The sequence below is a fragment of the Dendropsophus ebraccatus genome, chromosome 9 (assembly GCF_027789765.1).
Source record: "Dendropsophus ebraccatus isolate aDenEbr1 chromosome 9, aDenEbr1.pat, whole genome shotgun sequence".
NCBI classification, from domain to species: domain Eukaryota; kingdom Metazoa; phylum Chordata; class Amphibia; order Anura; family Hylidae; genus Dendropsophus; species Dendropsophus ebraccatus.
Genome location: NC_091462.1, coordinates 40,185,664 through 40,211,207, shown reverse-complemented (window position 1 = coordinate 40,211,207; position 25,544 = coordinate 40,185,664). Strand labels below are relative to the sequence as shown.

The following is a 25,544-nucleotide window of genomic DNA, read 5'->3' as shown; positions in this document are numbered from 1 at the left end:
TATAGCATTACATGGTGAATTAAGTGTCCAAGTAATTCACAGACATATTGGGTCCTCCAGAGACCGAGATGCTCCATATAACCTCTCTCTATTTGTCTCATAGCTAGAGGCCCCAAATGAAGGACCCAGTTTAGTAAGGTTAAATGGTGAGATAGGAGAAACTGCATGTCATAATAGGAAGAGATTCAGTAAAATGAAAATACCTGTGTAAATGAAGGTGTAATCCCTTGTTTTCGCCCATTATAAATATATATTGCTCCAATCATGTTTTCTTCATGTGGTGCCCCAATAGCAACATCTGAAACAAAAAAAAATGTATAAATTATTCAAAGAGATAAAGTACACTGAAATATATACCACATGTATGTTTCAAGTCATTCTTTGTCAGGTTTCATAAAGACATGTACAGCCCCCTGATGAAAATGAAGGAAAATGTGCTGTCTGCAAAGAAGGGCAAAGTACTTTTAGTCACTTCACAGACTTCACCAGAAATGTGAGAGATATCTTGTTTAGCCACAAGAGGGCAGTGTTGCACATCACCTATCTGATCGCATCATTTTCATTTCTCACACGCTGATGCTTTCAATAATATATATATTTTTTAATAATTTACGATTACTTATATATCTATATACCTATAAAAAAATATGCAGTAGATTGTAATATTCAGCATATTTTATAAGGATTTTAAAAAACGGATTTGGTGCTTTATTCACCCTGGCATTTTTATTTCCTTTTTCTTGACTAATGCAGTGTGTCCTCAGTTTCCTTCTCATAGAAATGAATGTGACCTGAATCATTCTATGCTCTTGAATCACGTACATGAAACCAGACCCTTTTCTCAGTATATTAAACACTGCTATCTGTACTGCAGTAGCAGGAGGGCTGAACAGATTCTCGTGATAAGGTTCAGAGTCATTTGCAATGGATTGATATAAAGCTGGTCCTCTCTGGGCCTCTGAGTCTGAGGTGGCTGTTACTCAATGACTGAAAGGCTTCCCTGTGTGAGCATGCATACAGAGATTGCTGTCAATCACTGAGTAGGACCACCCACTGGACTCCTGACACCTCCGAAAGAGCAATGACTTGCATCAATAACTTTATTAATTATTAATTAATTAATATAATATTTTAATCTGTTCAACTCTTTCTACTCCAAAATACACTTCTACATAGGAGGCAACATATTAGGGGGGGGAGGTATTATCTCTCTCTCTTTTTCTCTTTCTCTCTCTATATTAAGGCAATATCTCAACATTTTTTTCATGAGTATACTTTTTCAACAGTAAATGAAGATTTTTCCCACTTTTCTTTCAACAGATTCAATTATTGATGTAAAAAAAAAATAATAATAAAAAAATAAAAATAAATTATTGTCTGCCGGCTGTGCATTGCTACATGTAATAGGTGTGTGGCCGACGGCTGATGACAGTGTAAAGAAAATAATAAACATTATACTTTCTATATAAGCAAGGGTTGCGCGGACATCACTAACCCTTGCTTCACATTTAATAGGCTCTGTAAGTGAGCATCAATCTAGCAGTGTTTACTTACTGCGCAAATCGAACCATGTCATAACACCAATAGACCACAACGTCATGTAGGAATAATCTAAAACACTTCAAAGGGGTTTTTCGATTTAATAGATGGAATAGGTCATCAAAATTAGATCAGCAGGATGCCAACACCTGTCACCCCCCACGATCAGCTGTTTGCCAGAACTGGATAGAAAGGACTTTTATAGAAGGTGAGCTGCAGTACACCAGCATGGCCACTACACAATGAACGGCGCTGTCTGCTTCTGACTCTTTTTTGCAACCATGGCTAATCGATAGGAACCAATTTAAGCCCTTCTCCTGGCTAATAGAAAATCACACACTAGTTACTGTATATCTATATCACCCTTGACACATACCATGTAGTATGTGACAATATGACTACACATCTATAGGAAGCCTGTGGCCTACATGTTAAATGTGCATCACCAGAGCTGCTAGTTATTGTGCAGTAAAAACAAACATGTTTTGTATTCATATTAAAGGTGGTTTATGTTACATTTTCCACTGACCTTTCTTAATATTTTCACAGCAGGGATGATAGTGGTGTGCGGTTTTTATAAAGCATCAGAACTACACCCCTAAAATTCTTTAGAAAGGTCATTTACAATGAGGAACCTTAAAAGACAACTTCACATATGCCAACCCCACCTTACAATAAAAAGAAGTCTATATACTCTTTACTCTCTCATTGCTCTTCTTGTACTGTAAAAGTGACGGCAATGGAGAGCAGAAGTGCTGATGTTCTGCTTACTTTGCCTTTTCAACCCCTTGCACATTTTGCAATTTATGAAAATCTATGGGGAAATCATTGGATTTAGTTATGTAATTCAATTCTGTAGCTTTCCAACAGCTTCTCATGTCCACTTCCTTCTTGATGTAGTTCAGCAATATTTATTTCAAAGCAAAAAAAGGTTGCTACATGATATATATATATATATATATATATATATATATATATATATATATATATATATATATATAAAATGTGGGAGGTTCCTGCACCTATGCAACTGGCAGCATACTGGGTGAGCACATCAGCAGGGAAAATTAATCCAACCCATTGTATGCTGGAGTCACTGCAAATGATGAACTCCCATACATTTAACACATCCTGGATATTTCTTATTAGGGTTGACATCTGTTGCAGTTCATTGACAGTTTTTGTTTAAAATTGTAAAACTGTGAATTTAAAGGGGAATTCCATTCACTATGTGTGTACTAACCTTTTAAATACTAACTCTCAACTATTTTGGCATAAATGAACAGTAGAAGCAAACGTATAAAACTATAATATACCTTATCAGAGAAAAATACCTTTTTCTTCTCTTATCAGAGATTAGCTCAATGAAAGATCAAGTTACATGATGGCAATAGAATTCTACAGACAAGGAACAAAGAAGAAAGGGGGGTCAGAGACAAAGGGAGAGGCCCCAGCAGCTTGGTAGAGATTATAGTAAATATACCTCACCAAAGGACTTGAATCACAGCTTAGACTTCTCAATACTGCTATATAATGTTATCCCTGTTTCTGCTGTTTCCGAGAGTGTGCTATAGAGATAGAGGGGAACAGAATATTTATGTCTGTTCTATCTGTATGTGTGTGTGAAGGCTGTGGTTGGTGCCACTTTAAAATGCCGCCATACAATATTTGTTAGATTTTTAGTGTTATTACAGTCTGTTTATTATAATATCTTTGAACAATGTACTCTATATCTGTATTAAGAATCTGCTTCAAAACATTCAAAAACCCATGACCTTTTCAGTGTCAGCCTTCCTGCGCTTTCCAGAACACACGTTAAGTCAATCATTGGTCTAGGGAACGAAGAAAGAAAAAAAAAAAAAGCAGCTGACTCCAATCAACATATATAAAGAAAAGGATCAAATTTCAGAAAGCAAGCCAAAATCTGTGCGAGTGGTGCCAAACAGAAAATGAGGACTCGAGTGAGTTGAACATGATGCATCTTAAGGCCAAGTATAACCACTCACAGAAAATAATTATATGATTACATTGTATTTTCCAAATCTGAAAGCAGAATGAAAAATTAAGATATATAATTGCTAATAATAGTCTGATAGAATCTGGATGACTTATCACCGCTTACAGATTCAATCAAATCTTAGTGGAAGGCAGTAGTCCACATCCTGTAGTTCCCTGAAGGTAGCAAAACTACAATTCCCATCATGCACTGACAGCCTATTAGTTATCCTACAAGGCTATGTTCACACAGCGTAAATTAACGGCCGTTGTTTTCACCCGGCCGGACACGTATGCCTGAAACTACGGCTGTAGAAATACGAGCATACGGGCTAGTCGTGAAACTACGGCCGTTGTTTAAATTTGCTTCGGCAAGTTTAATTCGGCAGATATAAGTTTTACGTTCGCTGCCGCATTGAAATCCACAGCCGTTGTTGGAGAATTACCGGCCGTAAATAATTGACATGTTCATTTTTCACGGGGCCGTATAAACAACGTCCGTTGTCTGATACGTAGTGTGCATTGTACGACCGTAGTTCGTATATATTGCAGCCAAGTTTATAAACCTCAAAACAACGGCCGTAGTTTTGCGGCGAGGACTACGGACGTTGTTTTACGTAGTGTGAACATAGCCTAAACTTGTATAAAATCAAATAGCATATAGAGCTACTCCTTAACTCTTTGAGGACCAAGCCTAAAATGACCCAGTGGACCGCGCCAATGTAAGGGCTTGTTTTTTTCATGGTGATCGCTGCAGCCTGTCATTAACGGTGAGGGCTTGGGTGCTGATAGCAGTCGGCCCCCACCTGGTATGTACATTTACGTCATGGGTCGTCTGGTGACATCCATGATGTAACTGTGCGTCCAGGGTCGTCTAGGGGTTAAAGAGGCACTCCAGAGAAAAAAATGTTTTATACCACCTGGTGTCAGAAAGGAAGGCTGGGCTCACACTGCGTTTTTGCAATCAGTTTTTTATCCGTGTTCATGCATTTGTGTTTTGATCCATTTTTGCATTGACTTCCCTGTAAAAAATAAATTCAGCTCCATGTATAGCGCTTGTTTGAAAGTGTGCAATACAAGCATTCTTGGCAGCCCACCTACCATATGTACTTTATAATACTGTTTTTATGTAGTAGAGATACAGTTGGTCTCAGGGGTTGGGTACATCTTCACCTAGTATAGTTTAACCCTTGATTCCAAGTCAGTAATTATAATATTCTAAAATATTTTTATTCATTAAAGACACTACAAAGCACATCCAGCTATGCACAAAGTAAAAGTCAGGAGTATAGCATCATTACTGCCTAGAAATAATAATGAATCTGTTATACAGAATTCCGAGCTGTGATCCATGTGCTTCCCATAGCCTTTGGATATTTACATAGAGGTATAGTGAGCATATGGTCAGTGTTTGTTTATGTAGACTTGTAATGACAGCTGTAGAAAGTGACAAGCCGCCGTCTAGGAAATCACTTGGAGCGATTAGTCTCCTGGCTGTAGGTTTTACCCCCCACCGGTTTTTTAGGCATTTAAATAAACAGCAGCCACATGATGGGATAAGTTCTTCTGCACACTCTAGATGTGTATAGGACACACTGAACTTTTCACTGTCCCTTCAAATGAAGAATTTCATGTTCTCTACAGGATTTGAAAAACTACGACAAAATTACTGTCAGGAAGCCAACGCTAATGATACAGTCAGGTATTCCTGGTCCCATAAACAGGCAGTCATCTGGAAAAAATGGTTTGAACACTCGGAACACCACCAATTTCTAGAACCAGGAAAACAGGGAGCTCAGCGTGTTCACTCCCCGTTCTGTCCATGTGATGGGAGATAGATTTCAATAGAAAGTCTAAGGGCCTGTCTTCTGTCTTTGTATGCTGTGCTGTACGGGTATATAATAATAAAGTATTCTTTGCAGTCTGACGTCTGACACAGTGCTCTCTGCTGCTACCTCTGTCTATGTGAGGAACTGTCCAGAGTAGTTGCAAATCCCTATAGAAAACCTCTCCTGCTCTGGACAGTTCCTGTCTCGGACAAAGGTGGCAGCAGAGAGCACTGTGTCAGACTAGAATGAAAACACCCCTTCCTGCAGGACATACACCAGCTGATAAGTACTGGTAGACTTGAGATTTTTAAATAGAAGTAAATTAAAAATCTATATAGCTTTCTGACACCAGTTGATTTGAAACAAAAAGATTTTCGCTGGAGTACCTCCTATAAAGAACATGGTTTGGTTATTAGGCTACTTATTTGGGGTCCTATAGTCCAGATTTCCTGACACTATAGGAGTTGTTAGCTCTTCAGTTGAGCAGCCTTAGTTTTTAGTTTTTATTGTATTGATTTATTACCCCTATGAATGCAGGAAATCTTTTGTTCCTACACCAGTCAACAAAAGTCACACTGGATCACATTCATATCATAGTATAACCAGAAGTGATGAGCAAACATGTTTGTAAATCTTGGTACAAACATGACGCTAATTGTTTGTGTTCACCAATCAGGAACAATTTGTCAGATGATCAGAATAGTTATAACCATCATTTTCTAACATATTCGAACTTGCGAACGTACACCACTGCATACTTTTCGTTTTGCGCCTGATAATCTGTACGCATGTGTGTAACTCTAGGCCAAAACGCAATCTGCACGCAATCTGTACACAAATGACTGCAAATCTAATGCGTACACAATTGCGTAATTTAAGTTTTGCACCTAATAATCTGTACGCATGTGCGTAGACCAAAACGTACGCATCTACTGTATGTTTGTTATTTGTTCGTGAATGTTCGGCACACACAAACACAAACCGATCACGATCATTTTTTTTTTTTAAGTACATGATCGTGATCAGAAATGAACATCGGGATGTTCGCTCATCACTAATAACTAGAGATGAGCGAATCTCGAGCATGCTCGAGTCGATCCGAACCCGAACTTTCAGCATTTGATTAGCAGTGGCTGCTAAAGTTGGATAAAGCCCTAAGGCTATGTGGAAAACATGGATATAGTCATTGGCTGTATCCATGTTTTCCAGACAACCTTAGGGCTCGTTCACACAGAGCAAAAGCAGCTGAATTTCTGCGCTGAATCAGCGCTGAAATTCCAGCCGTTAAAATAGGTGCAGAGCTAATTTCCATTGTGTTGAATGGAAATTCTGCTCTGCAGTTCACACGGTGGAATTTCCGCACTGAACTAATAAGCTTTCCGCCAGAAGAAAGAACATGTTTATTCTCCCGCTAGCGGAAGCCTATACAAACTTATGGGGCTCTGATTTTCTGTTTCAGCGCGGAATACGTGCATATTTAGCGCGGAATACAAGCGTAATACAAGCGGAAATTACGCGCTGAATCAGCGCGGAAATGGGGAAAAAAGGGGGGGAGGAGGAATCTAGTATATATTCTGGTATAGTCTAGTTTACTCGCCAAATACTTGCTGAATTTCAGCGCTGAATGCATGTGGATTCAGCGCGGATTCCTCGAGTATTCCGCGCTGAATTTGTCAAGAGCTGATTACGAGCTGAACACTTTTCTAGCGGAATACACAGGGATTCTGCTTACATTCTGCTTATATTCTGCTCGGAATTCAGCGTCAGTTGATTTCAGGCGGAAATATTTCCTCGCGTAATCTGCCCCTTTTGCTCTGTGTGAACGTAGCCTTAGAGCTTTTTTCCAAGTTCAGCAGCCCCAGCTAATCAAAAGCCAATCGTTCGGTTCGGATCGACTCAAACCCGAACCTGGTTCGCTCATCTCTACTAATAACCTGTGATCATCAAACAGGGTTAAATGAGAGAATCTAAGAGACCAAGAAAGATAAGGGGAATACCATTCTGCAGTTAAAGTATACAATACTTGGAGTAGTTTGCTAACATTCACTCATTCTTTAAGGAATATGTCACGCTTTACTCTAAGGGAGGCCTAGGAATTCTGGGCTCCATGTCAAAAATGTAAAGTACTCCCAACCCATAGTCACACCCTGAAGGGGAGATCAGCCACGTCCAAACACAGTACACTACTACTGCCGGATCTATATCCATTCCACCTCTATCTGACAAGTTGCCACAAATAAGAGTTGATCATCCTGTGAACAACAGTTTTATCAAGGTCCTTTAAGATATACTGAATAGGAAGGACAGGATAACAGAAGTCCTAACCTGTTCAGCTTTGTATGTATTTCTTATTATTTGCTGTGTAACCTGCAATATCTGATGTATTCCCCTCCCGTCCTCCTTACCCCGCTTCCTCTTCTCTCTTGTCGGTTATTGAGTCGCTTTCTGTTGTGTCTTAGTTTAGAACATCTTGTGCAGCGGCCATTCATCTTGGTGACAGGCGTATCTCAGCATCTGCATCATTACTTGTCTCCTGCTCTCTGTAGATTTGTCGGAGAGCTGGTGACTACGTGATTTTTATTAACTTGCTAGTCTATGCGCTGAGGCTTTTCCATTTAATGCAACGCAATGAATTTAGAAATATTGAAAAAAAAAAAAAGCATTTAAAGGGGTTGGGCTCATGTATGGTATATCCACAGGGTAGTTGTGGGTCTAACCTGTGGCTTGCGCACCTAACTCCAAATGGGGGGGGGGTGGTTGTTCTCCTGATTCTGCGCTGTGAAAGAGGCTGCTGTGAATGGAGGGTCAGGATTATGGTAACAGCTGTGAATTGTAATAGTAGAGACAATGTAGCTCAGAGAACTATGCTATTTCTGCAACTCCCTTTCACTTTAAAAATTATGGAAACTCAGTAGCACAGTGACCTTGACTGTTTCTGTAGTCCTCGACACCTCTTCAATCATGGCAGCTGCTTCAGGGGGAGGGTTGTGGAACCACCAATCTGGAGAAAGCAGTTGAGACTATGACATGAAAGTCTATGATGAGAATACCCCTTTAAAAATACCTGGAGTATTCTGGGAATCTATCTTACATGTGGCATTACTTTATATGTATTGGGCATCTTAGCTGGAGATTCCACTTAAGAATCTCCTATTTAATTTTTATGGACAAAGGGGAAAGGGGTGTAATCTATTATCCCTCTGCCTGGCTTACATTGCCAAAAAGTTGCACTAAGGTGCTGGCATGTGGGTGCCAAGGCACAGGGATGAGGGAGAGGGGTTGGGGGGCATGGCTTCTCCTTCTGGGCCCAATTTACAATGTTTGCAGGTCATCCAGTTTACTTTTTAAATCCATAACTGAAAGATATAGTTACATATTCTGTTTCAGGTTCTGTTATTATTAGATGCCATGTTCATGTCTATGTCTATTATTTAAAACCCTCAATAAACATAAAATTATAATTTTTTTCTGTTGTATATTTTTTGTTTAAACTGCTCATTTTAGATCCATTGACCAATTGACTAATTTCTATGGGACTCCTTCCTCTGTGTGCCAGAAAAAGTCCCAGTAGAAAAGTGCAGAAGGGAAATGGATCTTTGAACTGATCCCATTCATTTAAATGGGACAGTGCAAAGCATCCGGCACTTCAATTGGGACGCTGGCTCCCAGGACAGGACAGATGGTGGATGCATCTTGTAGCATTTTGCACTCCGGCCTTGATAGTTAAAGCGACTCTGTACCCACAATCTGACCCCCCAAACCACTTGTACCTTCAGATAGCTGCTTTTAATCCAAGATCTGTCCTGCGGTGCGTTCGGCAGGTGATGCAGTTATTGTCCTAAAAAACAACTTTAAACTGGCAGCCTCGTGCTCAACGGCCGGTGCTTAGATTGTGTATGCATTAGGCTGGCACAACCTCTCTGTCCCTCCTCCCCGCCCTCTTTATCATTAGGAATGCTCCAGGCAGATTGTCTCCTATTCCTCACCTGTGTCAGCACAGCACATGGGCTGGATCGTTAAGGCACCTGTGCAATGTTCAGACAGGAGAAAATGTTCCAGTGGCATTCCTAATGATGATGAAGGTGGGGAGCAGGGTGGTGCAAGCCTAATGCATACACAATCAAGTTTAAAAATAGTTTTTAGGAGAATAACTGTATCACCTGCCCCAGGACAGATCTTGGATTAAAAGCAGCTATCCGAAGGTACAAGTGGTTTTGGGGGGTCAGATTGTGGGTACAGAGTCGCTTTAATAGAAAAAAGGATACGACTACTGATGCATTTTTGCTGTTACTTATCATCAAAACAAGGATGTCAGATCGCCTGATTTATATAAACCGAATCTTACAGGATGACTGGGGTGGATTAGATGGTTTATTGCAGGGATTAGCTTTGGCTGTCCAGGCATGATGGGAGTTGTATTCTGTAACAGCTGGAGGGTTGAAGGTTCCCTATCCCTGGTTTAACAAAAACTGACACAAGTTTTGGCAATCAATTCAATATAATTGTAAAGTCATCCTTAGTAGACTTGCATGGGAACCAATCCAGAACAATGAATACAGATTTCTAGAGGTTGATTATAACCACCTGTTAGGTCAGACTTCTCTGTTTTGGCTATTTTTGCCTAAGTGTCACCCCACACAAATCGCACCCATTTCTCACAATAGACAGCACGGTCATTTCTCTGTATTTTCTATACTACATGCTGTAACCATATTACGTGGCTCTTGTTTTTGGTTGTGTGATTTCTTATCAAGCTGTTGTTTTTCCAGAAACTAGAAAACAATACACTTCTTTTCTTTTTTTGTTTTAAAAATGATTTAATAGAAACGATTACTTTTCACAACTAAATAATCATTTATTTATTCTCAGAAGTTGCAGATTTAGTTTTATGTGTTGCACAAGTTAGATGTGCAGGTTCTCGGGAGGCTTACAATCTCCTGGTGAGAGGGTGGAGCAGCTCTTTAAGGGATAATATGGAGACACAACCTACACTTATCAGACTATATAAATGCCATATTGTGCCATATCATCATATTACTAGACTTCCCATTCCAGGATGGTAACTGCAATACAAAATGCAAGGGGGTTCCCAGCTCGACTAATATAGTTACTTAAACTTGTAGAACTTGGCAAGTTAAACATTTTTGCAAACACTTTTATTTAAAGGGGTTATCCAGCGCTACAAAAACATGGCCACTTTTCCCCCTACTGTTGTCTCCAGTTCAGGTGCAGTTTGCAATTAGGCTCCATTTACTTCAATGGAACTGAGTTTCAAAACCCCACCCAAACTGGAAACAACAGTAGGGGGAAAGTGGCCATGTTTTTGTAGCACTGGATAACCCCTTTAACAATAAATCTCCCCCTAGTATACATATACTGATATATATGCTATATATACACTAATACACCAGCCGAATGACTGCTAGAGCAGTGGCCGGTAACCTAGACAATAAGCTGTGAACAATCAAAGTGGGCAAATCACCAAGGAACAGACACATTTCTAAATAAATGTATCTGCATAAATATTTAATTTGATGAGTCCTACAAATTTAAATATGTTACTTCCGATAGAAATATCCCTTTAGGGTAGCTTCACACCACGTACCGGATCTGCAGCGGATTTCACACTGCAATTTGCAGAAATCCGCCACCTGTATGGGGCCCGGCTCCTTTAACCCCCCCTGCCGCCGGCATCCCGCAGCCCCGAGCATGCATTACCTTCTCGGCGCCGCGGCTGTGTGAAGCTCCCGGCTCCCCCCGCTCCTCTTCAGCCAATCAGTGCTGCCGAGCTTCACACAGCCGCGGCGCCAAGCAGGTAATGTATTCCGCTGCAGATCCGGTACATGTAAAGCTACCCTCAAAGAGGTACTCTTTTTTTTTTAAATAAACAGGTGTCAGAAAGATCAAGTTAAAAGTTACTTGTATTAAAAAATCTCATGTCTTCCAGTGCTTATCAGCTGCTATATGTCCTGCAGGAAGTGTTTTAATCTTTTCAGTCTGAACATGTTCATTCTTCAGCACGGGGAGAGCAGCAGCGCGCGCCTCCCATAGACTCCCATTATGAGAGGGAGGCTAACGGCATGTCCGCCGTGGAATTCCGCTAGTTTTGCTACGTGTGAACATAGCCTAACAGAAGCCACTCATTGCTCATTGCCCACACCACACTGTACATTCCTGTAAAGCAGTTCAATGTGACGGCTAACTGTGAGTATAGCAGGAGTCGTTCTCTGTTACACTGGTGATTGGGTGGCATGGCATCATTCTCCTTCAACCCCCACTGTACTGTCTAAACAATTAGGAGTCAAGTCCTCCTCTGTTGGCCCATAAATGCCTTAGGGGGTGATCCAACCATATGATGGCAGCATTTCTGTTACAGACTAGCAAAGGACACACAGAAAAAAATAGCTTTGCATGAAGCTTTCAGGTGGTATTGCTTCCAAGAAGAAGATGCCATACACAGGAGCCATACTGCCCTGTAGAGATCACTGAATTGTGATGATCTATAATATATATTAATATGGGGGGAGATTTATCAAACATGGTGTGAAGTGAAACTGGCTCAGTTGCCCCTAGCAACCAATCAGATTCCACCTTTCATTTTCCAAAGAGTCTGTGAGGAATGAAAGGTGGAATCTGATTGGTTGCTAGGGGCAACTGAGCCAGTTTCACTTTACACCATGTTTGATAAATCTCCCCCATGGTGCCCATACAGTAACCTGGTCATAATCAGACATAAATTAAATTCATTCCTTCTTAAAAGAATTGTTAATTATGTGTGTTTGAGGGGGTAATGTGTCCCCTTAAGGAGACCGTCACTCTGGCATTGGGCATCTTATAGGTCGTACAATGCTTCATGTATGTAAACCAGCTCTCCACTGCCTTTACTGCTTGCTCTCTACTGCCCTCTATTGGAGGCTGTGACTTTCTGTTATTCTTACTTTACATAAAAAAATACATTGGTTTGTCATCGAAAACAGAATAATACCTTCAAAGTTATCATTGTCTAGGTCTCCGAGATTGGTTATTGCTTCTCCAAACCTTGCTGCATACAGGTCGCTTCCAGAAAGTTGATAATCAAGTTCAGACATCTGCCCCTATGAGAGGAAGGTATAGAAATGACATATTAGTTCACATATTATTTCCTGCTGTATACTGGCATATTATCCTGCTGTATACTGGCAACAAAATCTTTAAATGTGATGTAAATGGGGCGTGATGGTCAATATTAAGAATTCTATAGTGATGTTCTTTAAGCTCTAAAGAATAGTCAATAATGTAACTTGGCAGCTGCTGGTTAATAGCTGTTACAGCTCAGTGGTCACAAAGGTTGAATATCTGTGTACGGTGACACCCTTATTGTTACAAATGAGTTGTTCTTTATTTCCTGTTGGGTTCAATCACATAGTATCATATGTCAGTAGAGAAATAAAAAAAAAATAATATATATATATATATATTTTTTTTTTAACCTATATGTTATACAGTACATATACAATGCCCACAATAACTGGTTTATGATATATGTAAATGTAATAGATTAATTTTTTTAACCATCTTTATAGCAATCAATGGTATGATTCTAAGAAACAGGACTATATGCTTCCTGTAGTCATAACTACCTAGAGGGAGCATAAAAGCTGACTCTATTAGACATACAATTATGAAGCAGTATACAGTAGGCACCTCTCGGGCCCTCTAGTGGTGGCTCTCGGCAGGCAGCATTTTATGCTTTGAATTATGTCTCTGCAGGGGAATTGGAATGGAAATTTACCATCAGGTACATGACTTTTTTTTTTTTTTACATCAGCAGAATGGCACTGGCGTACAGATCCCCGTGGCGTGGTCCTTTTTTTGAAATTCCGCCCGTTTCCTGTGCTAGTCTTTTGCAGTGCAACAACGAGACTCTATGCACTGGAGGCAGGCCCGTTTCCTCCCAGGGTGACGATATTCCCTCCCCTCTGTGATGCTGCTCCATTTAAATCAGTGGAGCCGCGTCACAGTGCATAGAGCCAGGCTGATCCACAGCAAAAGACTGTCACAGAGTGCAGGAATTGGGCGTTTAAAAAAAAGGACCATGCCACTGATCAGTGGCTGAAGGTGTGCTGGTGCTTATGAATATCCAGGGTTACTGAGCACATGCACATGCAACAGAGGATTAGTTATTGTCCATGTTATTCAGGAGGATTTCTCGGAATCAGCTGTATAGAACAATATAAGTGATACATCATTCTGTTCAGCTTCTCTGTCACTCACTCATGCTACCCTTAGATTGGACAGCATGCTACCCTTAGATTGGACAGCATAAACCTTCAGACAGAATCTCTTCAAATACCTGTTATGTCCATGATATAACACATAATTGTGCTTAGGTTACGTTTAAATTGACAACTAGGAGTTACAATTCCCCTTGCCAAAGAGATTTGTCCTACACAATCTGACACTATCAATACTGATTGGACTCTGTCAGAATATGCATGGACACCCCCCAACCAGTGGCATAGCTACCATAGAGGAAGGGTAGGCAGCTGCTATGGGGCCCATACAGCAGGGGGGCCCGGGGGAGAAGGTAAGAGCATCCTGTGTCCTTCTGCTTAACCCCTTATGTACTGCAGTGTCACACAATGTTTACTTACATGTTGCAACACAAAAAGGATTAACAAGCAGAAGACAAAGCTTCACTGCTCTGATAACCCTCCAGCACCTATGTATTTAACCATAAGGGCTCCTAATAGGCCCTTATAGTTAAAAATAGTGGACTGACAGAGAAATCAGCCATTGAAATATTGTAATCTCATAGGGAATGCAAGTATTCACTAGAACAGAGAGCTGTCAGGTTGTCTTTAAAGAATGTCCATAAAATGTAAAAAATGTGCAAAAAATCAGTTCCTCTATCTGCATCCAAATGGTAGATAAAACAGATCATTTCCTTGATGCGCCGCCCAAGGCACGAGGCTTTCGTATCTGAGCCTATAGATAGTTCTCTACAAGCAACTGAATATTATCAGACTTTATACTGATGTTCCTTTATCTTATCTCATAGCAAACATTTCAAGATATTCACCCAGAGAAACAAAGGAAACCGGAGCCTTAGCAACAACAAATATTTCCATTCATAAGTATAACAGTAACTTTTTCATTCCGGAACAGAGTAACAGAGTGGCATTCATACTAGGAGAGAGAGTCTGCATGACGGTTTGGTTCTTGGTATGTAGAAACTCAAGGTATTTCTTAGTAATCGAGTGTCCTATATTAGCTGAGCAAGCTTAATGGTGGAAATAGTGTTATAATGGTATTATAGTCGTAAAGATTGTTTACACGTATCTAATCTAACATGGTGAAAACCTATAGGATGATGCAAAGTTATTATACCTCCCCACAATGCACTATGAAGATCCATGGCTACTTCCAGCCACTAGAGCTGCCAGCAATTCATTGAAGCACAATGGCGGTGGTATGTGAGGCCGCCATATGTATGTAAAGTGGTGTTAGGAAGGCTTGTAGGTCATGAAGCTGTAAATAATTACCTTTCTGCTACAGATTTTCAGATTCAGGCCCCCCCCCCCCATGAATATGACTAGAAATATATTCAGGGCTGTTACGTATGTCTATTACATGTATGGGTAAGCAGGCTGGGTTTCACTAAAGGGTGGCTGTTAGGGCAAACTTTTTGAGATAAAAAAAAAATTAAAAACTAAAAAAAGGCAATGTTGAACATAAAATAAAAAACAAAGCAAAAAAAAAAATCAACCTGATCCCATAAAAATGCAGAATAAGGCTATGTTCACACAATGGGACGGCCATTAAAAAGACAGCCATCTTTAAAGGGGTACTCTGGGTTGGGGGGTATTTTTGAGGATCACCGGGGCGGGGGTGAATATTGAAGCCGGAGGTCACTTACCTCTCCCGTTCCACCGCTGGTGCTCGGATCGCGTTGCCGGTACTCCCATCCTGCGGCCGCTTCCTGGTAAGAGCTGCCGCATGAGCATGACGGGAGTACCGGGCAGCGCAATCCGGGCACCGGCACTGAAACGGGAGAGGTAAGTGACCTCCAGCTTCAATTTCTACCCCCTCTACGGCGATCATCAAAAATACCCCACGGCCCGAAGTACCCCTTTAAACAATGGTGGTTATTAGAAAAACAAGGGCCATTATTTCCTCTATAAACACATTATCAGAACATAGCTTTAATTTCAAAGATTTAAGAGACACGGGGGGGGGGGGGGAATTTGTCAAACATGGCCCCTAGCAACCAATCAGATTCCACCTTTCATTCCTCACAGGCTCTTTAGAAAATAGAAGGTGGAATCTGATTGATTGCTAGGGGCAACTGAGCCAGTTTCACTTTACACCATGTTTGATAAATCTCCCCCAGGGTGTAAACATATTTGGTTTATGACCATAACCACATGTGGAAGTTCTTGTACACAGGTGTCAAACTCAAGCCCTCCAGCTGTTACAAAACTTCAATTCTCATCATGCCTGGACAGCCAAAGATATGACTGAAGCTAAGGCTTTGGCTGTCCAGGCATGATGGGAATTGTAGTTTTGTAACAGCTGGAGGGCCTGAGTTTGGCACCCTTGTTCTAGCATGTCTACGCACTCCGATAGTGGTGCTGGTTGGAAGCAGTGACAAGTAATAGGTAGTATCAACCGCACCCTTGCCCCAATAAATGCCTATTAAACCATCTTTATTAATCAATATGTATCTGTGACATTATCATCTTCAGCGCAGTTATAGGTTTTAGAAGTAGATCAATAGTATACCAGAAGGTGGGAACATTTCTTAGAGGGGAGGTCTTAGAGACCGTTGTCATCCTGGTATACTGATGGTAAGTATAAGAAGAGGAGGTAAAAACTGAGCCTGAGAGATGTCTGTATGGGTTCAGAGCCAGCTGCCGACTAGAACCCATACAAACATCTCTCAGTCTCAGTTTTCACCTACTTCCCTCTTACTTACCATCAGTATACCAAGTTGGCAAAAGTCTCTAAGAGCGAAACGCCCCCTCCTTGTGGTATAAGGCTATGTTCACACAACGTCAAAAATATTGAAAAGGCGGACGATTTTGCTATTTAAAATAACATCCGTTTTTGCCGCAATTTAACTGACTACAATGGCAAAGCATTGAAGTCAATGGAAAGTCGGACGTCTAATGCACACAGTGTATTGAAAAACGGACGTTTTTGCCGCTGGCGTCAAAATAATGAACATGATCATTATTTTCGGACGTCTTTTGCAAACAGCGGACGTTTTTTATTTGTAGTTCACACACAGTTTTTCTTTTGTCACCGTTCTTTCTCCGTTTTTACTATTAAATTCAATGGACTTTTTAATTAAGCCGCACCCAAAGTTCAATTAGTAATTCCAAACTAGAATAATGTACAAACAGCCGTCATTGCACTAAGGGAAGGCCAGGCAACTAAATGATGTCCTGACGTTATTTTAAACGGAGCTGAAAAAATGTTGTGTGAACATAGCCTAACACTGACAAATCTTTGATCTACCGCTAAAAACCTGCAATATAACTGCGCTAAAGATGATGATGTTGCATATACATATTGATCAATAAAGATGGTTTAATAAGCATATATTGGAGCAAGAGTTCAGTTATACTACGGTACTTATTACTCATAACTACGTGTGAAACTGCTGAAATTCAGTAAAAGTTTTCTTTTCTTCATAAAAATGTTAGTTTTTTTTTATTGATTATGTATAGCAAATTTGTTAAATATATAATTTTGAGCGTATAAGACCACCAGTACAAAGATGACAAAGCACAACACTAGCAGGTAATCTGAAAGTGCACATGTCCCCGGCGGAAGTGCAGCCAAGAGGAAAGATGAGCTGTAGCAATCATGTCCTCCCACTCTAGCAGGTGCTGACTTCTATAGCTCATCACACCCATGTATTCACACTACATAAATAAATAAAAAATGTCAGTAAAGTAAAAAAAAATAAATAATGAGCGTATATATATATATATATATATATATATATATATATATATATATATATATATCTTATCAACTCTATCAATTGATATGCTCTGTTAATGTGAGAAGGTCTCACAACTTCTACAGGAAGAAACCTAAATAGCACGCTTCTTCACAGTCTTATTCACATTAACTGCTTATTTGCATAGTAGGAACAACAAAAGATAAAATAGAACCACTAGTTAACTAATCCGATATGCTGAGCAAGACTCTCACATCACTGCCATGGGCCTGCATTGACAAGAAGCTGCCACTGGAGGTACTTGTTATGGTGCGTTTACACAGAGAGATTTATCTGACAGATTATTGAAGCCAAAACCAGGTAAAGACTATAAACAGAGAACAGGTCATAAAGGAAAGATTGAGATTTCTCCTCTTTTCAAATCCATTTCTGGCTTTGACTTCAAAAATCTTTCAGATAAATCTCTCTGTGTGAACACACTATTAGGGTGCCTTCACACGTACCGGATCCGCAGTGGATTTCACGCTGCGAATTTGCAGGAAAATCCACTGCAGATCCAGTGCCTGTTCATCCCTATGAGAATACATACTCGTAGTGGAATTGACATCCTTCTGCACATGCTCCCGACCCCCCCGTTAGAGCACCCTATACTTACCTCATCGCGCCGGGTCCCGTTTCCTGAGATGGTCGGGTGACTGAGATTTCATCGCCCGAAGCCCGGTGCACGCACTCACAGGAGAGTCCGATGCCCATAGAGAATGACGGAGCATCGGACTACCCATTCATTCTCTATGAGCATCGGACTCTCCTGTGAGCGCGCGCGCCGGGCTTCGGGCGATGAAATCTCAGTCACCTGACCGGCTCAGGGAGTGGGACCCGGTGCGATGAGGTAAGTATAGGGGGCTCTAATGGGGGGTCGGGAGCCTGTCACCCCGACACGGGGGGTGACAGGTACTCTTTAAAGGGGTTATCCAGCGCTACAAAAACATGGCCCCTTTCTTCCAGAGACAGCCCCACTCTTGTCTCCAGCTTGGGCGGGTTTTGCTGCTCAGTTCCATTTAAGTGAATGGAGCTTAATTGCAAACTGCACCTGAACTGGAGACAAGAGTCATTTTGTCTCTGAAAGAAAGTGGCCATGTTTTTGTAGCGCTGGATAACCCCTTTAACTTCCCGGCCGGAGCATACATCACCTCCTCCCCGCTCCGACTTGCTTCATGGGTTTCGGGCGTCTGCTCGTCCCGCTCAGCCAATCAGCGCGCTGCCCCGTCGCAGCCACTGATTGGCTGAGAGGGACATCCAGCCGAGAACCCCCGAAGCAAGCCGATGCCGGGAGGAGGTGATGTATGCTCCGGCCGGCGGGAAGTTAACTTACATACTTGCAGAGGGATGTCAATTCCGCTGTGAGTATGTATTCTCATAGGGATAAACAGGCACTGGATCTGCAGCAGATTTCCGGGCATAATAGGGTAATCATCTCCCTCCTGATTACAGAGCTCAGTGGAGTTCGGGCATTAGTCCTGCATGGCAGAATTGAAATAAGAACACCATGCAGCAGACATCATGAGCAGGTAAGCTGTACTGCCGTGTGCATGGTTGTTTCAATGGTCCCTTTTTCTGGAGTTACACTCCATTTTTCAGACCAGTTTCACCATCATTGTATGTTTTGTCGAAAGATTGTATGTTTTTTTTTTTTAATGCATTTATTGAAGGTTATATTTTAAATGTACCCCCCTCTGTGATATTTTGATTACTGGAGGTACTGATGGGGATTGTGACCCCTTTGTGCTCTTCTTAACTACTGTCACTGTATATAGCGGTATAGGAGGAAGCAGGAAGGTTATATTAGGTACTATATTATATTAGGAGCTCAAAAATGGTAGAGTGGCGCTGTGCCCAGAAAAACACTTATCTCTTTCACCTGTCTGGCCGCCCTTGTATCCTACCGGTATTACTATACTTCCTTCTTTCATTGAGCGGTTTCTCACTGTAATCTGATGTTTTTTTATAAAAATTTTATTTGGTGTGCATTGGAAGAGGGGTAGTCTTATACGGCGATTATATTCCAAACTCTATATTTTAACTGGAAAAGTTAGGGGTCGTCATATACACCCAGTCGTCTTATACACCGGAAAATACGGGTATATTGTTATCCTCTCATTGTGCTTTATATTCTTTATCCCCCCCCCCCCACACACACACACACTCTACATTCATTACATTCTGGGTCGCTAGACTTGAGTAGTTTAGGTGACTCTCCTTCCAGTTGCAGAGTGTATTTCTTAACTGTTTATGACTTAATGTACAAGTATTCTGCAATGTTAGAAACCTTTATTAAAGCGACTCTGTACCCACAATCTGACCCCCCCCAAACCGCTTGTACCTTCAGATAGTTGCTTTTAATCCAAGATCTGTCCTGTGGTCAGTTCGGCAGGGGATGCAGTTATTGTCCTAAAAACAACTTTTAATCTTGCAACGCTGTGTCTAACGGCCGGGGCTTACATTTGTATATGCATTAGGCTGGCACCACCTCTTCGTCCCTCCTCTCCACCCTCCTCATCATTAGGAATGATCCAGGAAAACTTACTGCTGTTTAAGCTTTGCACAGGTGTATTAACGATACAGCCCATGTTCATTATACACACAGGTGGGGAATAGGAAGCAATCTGCCTGGAGCATTCCTAATGATGAGGAGGGTGGGGAGGAAGGACAGAGAGGGTGTGCCAGCCTAATGCATATACAAATGTAAGCCCCGGCCGTTAGACACAGCGCTGCAGGATTAAAAGTTGTTTTTAGGACAATAACTGCATCCCCTGCCGAACTGACCACAGGAAAGATCTTGGATTAAAAGCAGCTATCCAAAGGTACAAGTGGTTTGGGGGGGTCAGATTGTGGGTACAGAGTCACTTTAAGCTGAATGTATTCCTCAGTTGTATAATTTTGTAAAACTTTAAATTTTTTACAATTACAAAAAAAAATTATGCAGTAGTATGTAGTTCATAATCAGCTTGGCAAATATATCATCAGAGACTTTTACAGGGGAAATGATGTCACCTCACACCAATATATCAACCTTTATGAGTAAGAGAAGAGGTGGGAAAGGTAATGAATAACTGGTCTAATTACAGGTTATTCCCATTATAACAAATGACAATATCGTCTGGGAAGTGATGAACGCTTGGGAACATGTGATCTAAATATCATTATCACCTAATGTTATCACATTGCATTAACATTGTATTGAGTTGCTGTTTTTTTACTTGCGACCTGTGAAGTGGATTGTCACCTGATAAAGACATCAATAGAACCGCGCACAGGTGAGAATCAATTAGAGACGCTCCTGCTTGTATTTATGTCAGTGCCTGTTCACATGAATGGGTCGCTAATAGGTGATTACCTAATAGTGATAGGAGCGTGTTCCTTTCCACTTCTGTACAACACCTATACGAATGTAAGAATGGGAACTTTGGACAACTATGTGAGATTACTCATACTTTTATGTATGAAGAATGAACAGTATCAGGCTATGAGCAATAAACTAGGCGGCTATGATCCCACGGCAAGATTGAATGACAGCTGTCTATTGATAATGACATCCGGAAATAATGATCATAAACATTACTTGCGGCCGTTATTGTGAAAAGAGGGCCGTCCTTTCGCCATTTAAAGACGGTTCGTTGCCATAGCGGGAACATAGCCATGGACTGTGTTCACACATTGCAGTACTGTTTCAGCCTAATTTCAATGAACCAGATGCAGTGCCGCAATGAAACTGCAGCATGTATGAACACAGTCTAAGGGTTCTCTTACTTTTAGTTGAGGTGGCACTAAAGGGGTTAAGTTTCTCCTTAGGCCATGTTTGCACACAGTAAAGTAAAAGCAAAGTTGATTTATAAATATGTCCACCTTTATAAAAGAGGTTGTCCAGGTAAAATTAACTTGTCCCCTATACATAGGATAGGGGACAAGTAAGTGGTTGCAGGGGATCCGACCTCTGTACTCCCTCTTCGATCTCCGTATCGGACCCCTAGCTTCTTTGTTATGAATACAGCCGTTGGTGCGGCATGTGACCCACGGCTCTATTCATTCCTATGGAGCCGCTCGAAAGAGCCGAGTAAGCACTTTCCAGCTTAAGCCCCTATTACATGGGGCGATCAGTGGTAGCAAGCGAGTGCCAACCTATCAGGTCAGCCCTCTCTTACTCCTCGTTGCCCGTTCGCTGCTGGTGCTATTACAGATGCCAACAAGGAGTGGATAAGAGCGGAGAGCCACAGGGAGCAGGGATAGGGGCTCCCTGGACGATCTATCTCCATAGGAGATAGCGTCACATCGGTCTGTTGTTACCGATCCTATTACATAGGGCCACAGCAGCAGATCGTTGCAATCCTTGTCGTTTGTCTTTCAACATGTTAAAAGATAGCGAACAACAATGATCAGCCGACATTGTGCATGTTAGCTGATCGTTGCCTTTTATTGCACGAAGCGAATATAGTCCGTAATGGCCAATAATTGTCCAAATACCGCTGATGATCGCTTCATGTAATAGGGCCTTTACTCTGTATCTCTGTATGGCCGTACATTACATGCTCATTAATTATGACCTGAATTTTTTTTTGCCCCAAAATGTTTTTTGTTTTTTTTCCACCTTTTAACACACTGCATTATTTTTACTCAAAATGCTGGCCATATTTTGCTTTTATTTGACTGCGTGTGGCCATTTATTTGACTGTGTGTGTAAGGTGAGTGCCAGAACTTGTAGTCCTGAGCTTGTAAGCTTACTATCTGGTCCCATAGCTGGCATGTATGCACTTTAAGAATTCAGAGCATACAAACAAACTGAAGATAAAATCTAGAACTATGTAACACTCTAATCCGGTTTCAGTTCAGCTTCCCTTTGTATGTAACGTTCCCTCTTTTACCAAATCTGGTTAAGTGAAATAAAAGCAAACAACAGGAACATCGGGAAGTGCAGTTTATTGGTTCCGCTCATTAGTTTATAGTGCTGTGTGCCTCCAGGCGGTTATATGTAGTGACCCTCACCCCATAAACAGTGCATATGTATATAAACTTTCTATTTTGGGAATTTCTACTATAAACCAGCCATGCACAGACTTTTATTGGCCTAGAAAGCTGCACTTTGTGCGCTAACAAAACTAAGGAGAACAACTACTAATTCAAAGACATACATGGGAGGTCATTTATAAAAATTACCTAAAAGGAACATTGTCTTTCTCACCCGTATTAACCAATCACAGTAAGTGAGTGGGGTAGTTACTGGGAGAAACAAAGCTTTTCTTTTAGGCAATTTTCAAAATTTCATAGATGTCTGTATTGATAAATATATGGAAACCAATTATTTACCTTTTGAGGCCATGTTCATGCATTGCATTTTTTTAGTGTGAAACAATGGCCGTTGTTGGAGGATGCAACAACTGCTGTTGTTTGCGAATAGTGCTTGATTAAATCGCAGTAATTGGGACAAAAGCCGTAGTGTATACCCACAAAAGACGTTGTTCACTGCGGCTGCAGAAAATAATTGACAATTTGGTGAACAGCAGCCGTAGAAAATAGTCTGTGGTCACAGTGTAAAGTACGGCTCCGGACATACTTTACAATGTGGTCAATGATCAATTGGACCCGAATGTGCCCGCAGTCCAATTATAATAAAATGATGTTCATCCGGCTGATACTACAGTATTGGCCTGGTGAATAGGGATCATCGAACATCGGGATTTTTCAAGTTCGTTTGAACTCGAACCATCGGCTTCCCATTCAAAGTGGATGGGAAGCCGATGGTTAGAGTTCAAACGAACTTGAAAAATCCAGATGTTAGATCAACTCTACTGGTGAACATGTTAGACAGCGGCTGACATAACCCACCTGAACAGAAGCCAAAATACTACTCTTTGGATGTGTTTACCAGATACACCAGGAGATTTCCCAATGCATACAGCTAACAGGCACAGAACCTTATACATGACAGTATATGTGACAGATTTCATTATGTTATAGAATAGACTTGACTTACCCCTCCAAGGTTCATGTAGACGTACACTCTTCCTTCCTCTCGTACTGTGCTCTCCATTGGAGCTCCAACAAGCAAGTCCGACAGTCCATCGCCATTTAGATCCACAGCGCAAACAGAAGCTCCAAAGTATGAACCGAGCTACAGAAACAAATGTATAGTATGAGCAGCATATAGAATAAGATATAATGCATAAAAATGTCCGCCTTTTGATAATTATTATTTGTGGTCAATAAAAAAAGCTGTCCAAAAAGACGATTAGAAAATGACAGTGTGTGTGGGAACATAGCCTTACAGAGGCTGTCACTTAAAAAAAATCTTTGACGTCACACAGACATCTCAAAAGTTTAGATTATTCATGGTCTGGGTGTTCAATCCCCCTCTGATCGGATTATAGGATTGGGCTCCATAGATTACTATAGAACCTGACTCCTGTAGTGAGCTGGGGAGTGAAGAGTCCATTCACACGCTTCACCCACCAGTTTGAACACTTAAAACTAAAACATGTGACTTTTCTGTGTGATTCCTTCTTTATATGCAACCATATGTTCATTTTATTAAATTTTATATTTCAATGGCAACTGTGTCTGCAATTCATTTTATTTCATATAAAATACATTGGTGGCCTGTATAATCTGCTATCCCGCTGACATTGATATGCAGTATATATCACTTATCATGCAGAACCAGCAGATTGGCCACAGAGGGCTGTGTAACAAGCTTGTATTTCTATTCCCTAGCCATGAATGAGGCTTTTAATGCTTCCGGCATCCTAAAAATGTGTTGGTTAAAACTGCTATAGTGTACTTACTGGTTATACAGCTATGTGGAAAACTATTTACTGGCCTTAGTCATGGTGTTTATAAGGACAAAAACCTCGGAAACTCTTATTCTGTACATGGGCTGTGTGCGCAAAATGAAAGAAATGGGTTCTTAAAGGGGTTATCCAGTATTAGAAAAACATGGCCGCTTTCTTCCAGAGAAAGCACCACTCTCCAATTTGGGTGCAGGTTTTGCAACTTAGTTCTATTGAAGAGAATGGGGCTAAATTGCAAACCGCACCTGAACTGGAGACAAGAACGGTGCTGTCTCTGGAAGAAAGCGACCATGTTTTTCTATTTAACCCATTTAAAGTAATACTGTCACACCCCAGTTTTCCTGTGTGCTTTTATCATTGTTGGACAGTGAGCCCCTTTAAATGTATACTAGGGAATAGATTTTGGAATATTACACAGCAGGGCAAGGTTTTTTAATGTACCAAGCAGAATAAAGGCAAACAACAGGGACAGCTCACTTGGTAGAACTAGAGTTTATTGGTTACGCCAACTGGTTTACAGGCTACTAGGCCCTCAAACAACTTTGTGGGAAACCTTATTCCAGAAGAAGCTTTTATACAGGAATAAAGAGTCGTGACCAAGGCCTCATTCACACATTCTGTGCACAGTCCGTAATTACGGATTATGTGCTACGAAACGGACACGGAATGATGATGCCGGGAACTCTGAAGCTGATAAAATATTCACACTACTGTAGTGACACACTGTGGGAATGAGGCGTAACTTCTAGGACATAAGTCAAGAAAAGCCACCTACTGCGCCATTATCAGCAAGACCATGACCTTTAGTCACAGATTAGGATTACAATGTAAACATCTGTAACCATAACGTCTAACATAACAAAATAAATCTTATTATTACTAGAAGGGCTTCTCTCCCCATTACCAGGCTGTGATGGTTGTGATGATAGTGGCAGGGTTAGAAAGTTATTTGGTAAGAGAATGATAATATTAATAGAGATAATGGAGGAAACTTATCAAAGTGGTGTAAAGTAGAATTGGCTCAGTTGCCCCTAGCAACCAATCAGATTCCGCATTTCATTTTCCAAAGAATCTGTGAGGAAAGAAAAGTGAAATCTGATTGGTTGCTAGGGGCAACTAAGACATTTCTACTTTAGATGAAACTTCACACGTAACGTATCCACAGCGGATATTTCAGTGGTCAGCCAATTAGTGTGGCGGAGTAGCGCACTGATTGGCTGACCGCCGGAAGATGCCAGGAGCCCCTGAAGCAAGCCGAAGCGGGGACCCGGTAAAGTATCTCTCCAGGCCATGGCGGTTAATGGAACTGAGTTTCACATAATCACACAGCGGGATGATGATCACACTGTGAGTATGTCATCCCATTGGAGTGAATGGGTTGTGCCGGGA

General features: G+C 41.1%; 1 protein-coding gene across 1 annotated transcript in view; it reads right to left on the bottom strand.

The window, feature by feature from the left end:
• Positions 1 to 25,544, bottom strand: part of ITGA4 (integrin subunit alpha 4) — a 101,306-nt gene that overhangs the window by 36,559 nt on the left and 39,203 nt on the right. The window contains exons 9-11 of the mRNA XM_069983057.1: positions 23,342 to 23,479; positions 12,349 to 12,457; positions 204 to 298 (exon numbers count right to left, since the gene is read on the bottom strand). Of these exons, the coding sequence (XP_069839158.1) occupies positions 204 to 298; positions 12,349 to 12,457; positions 23,342 to 23,479 (342 nt within the window). The remainder of the gene's footprint in view (positions 1 to 203; positions 299 to 12,348; positions 12,458 to 23,341; positions 23,480 to 25,544) is intronic.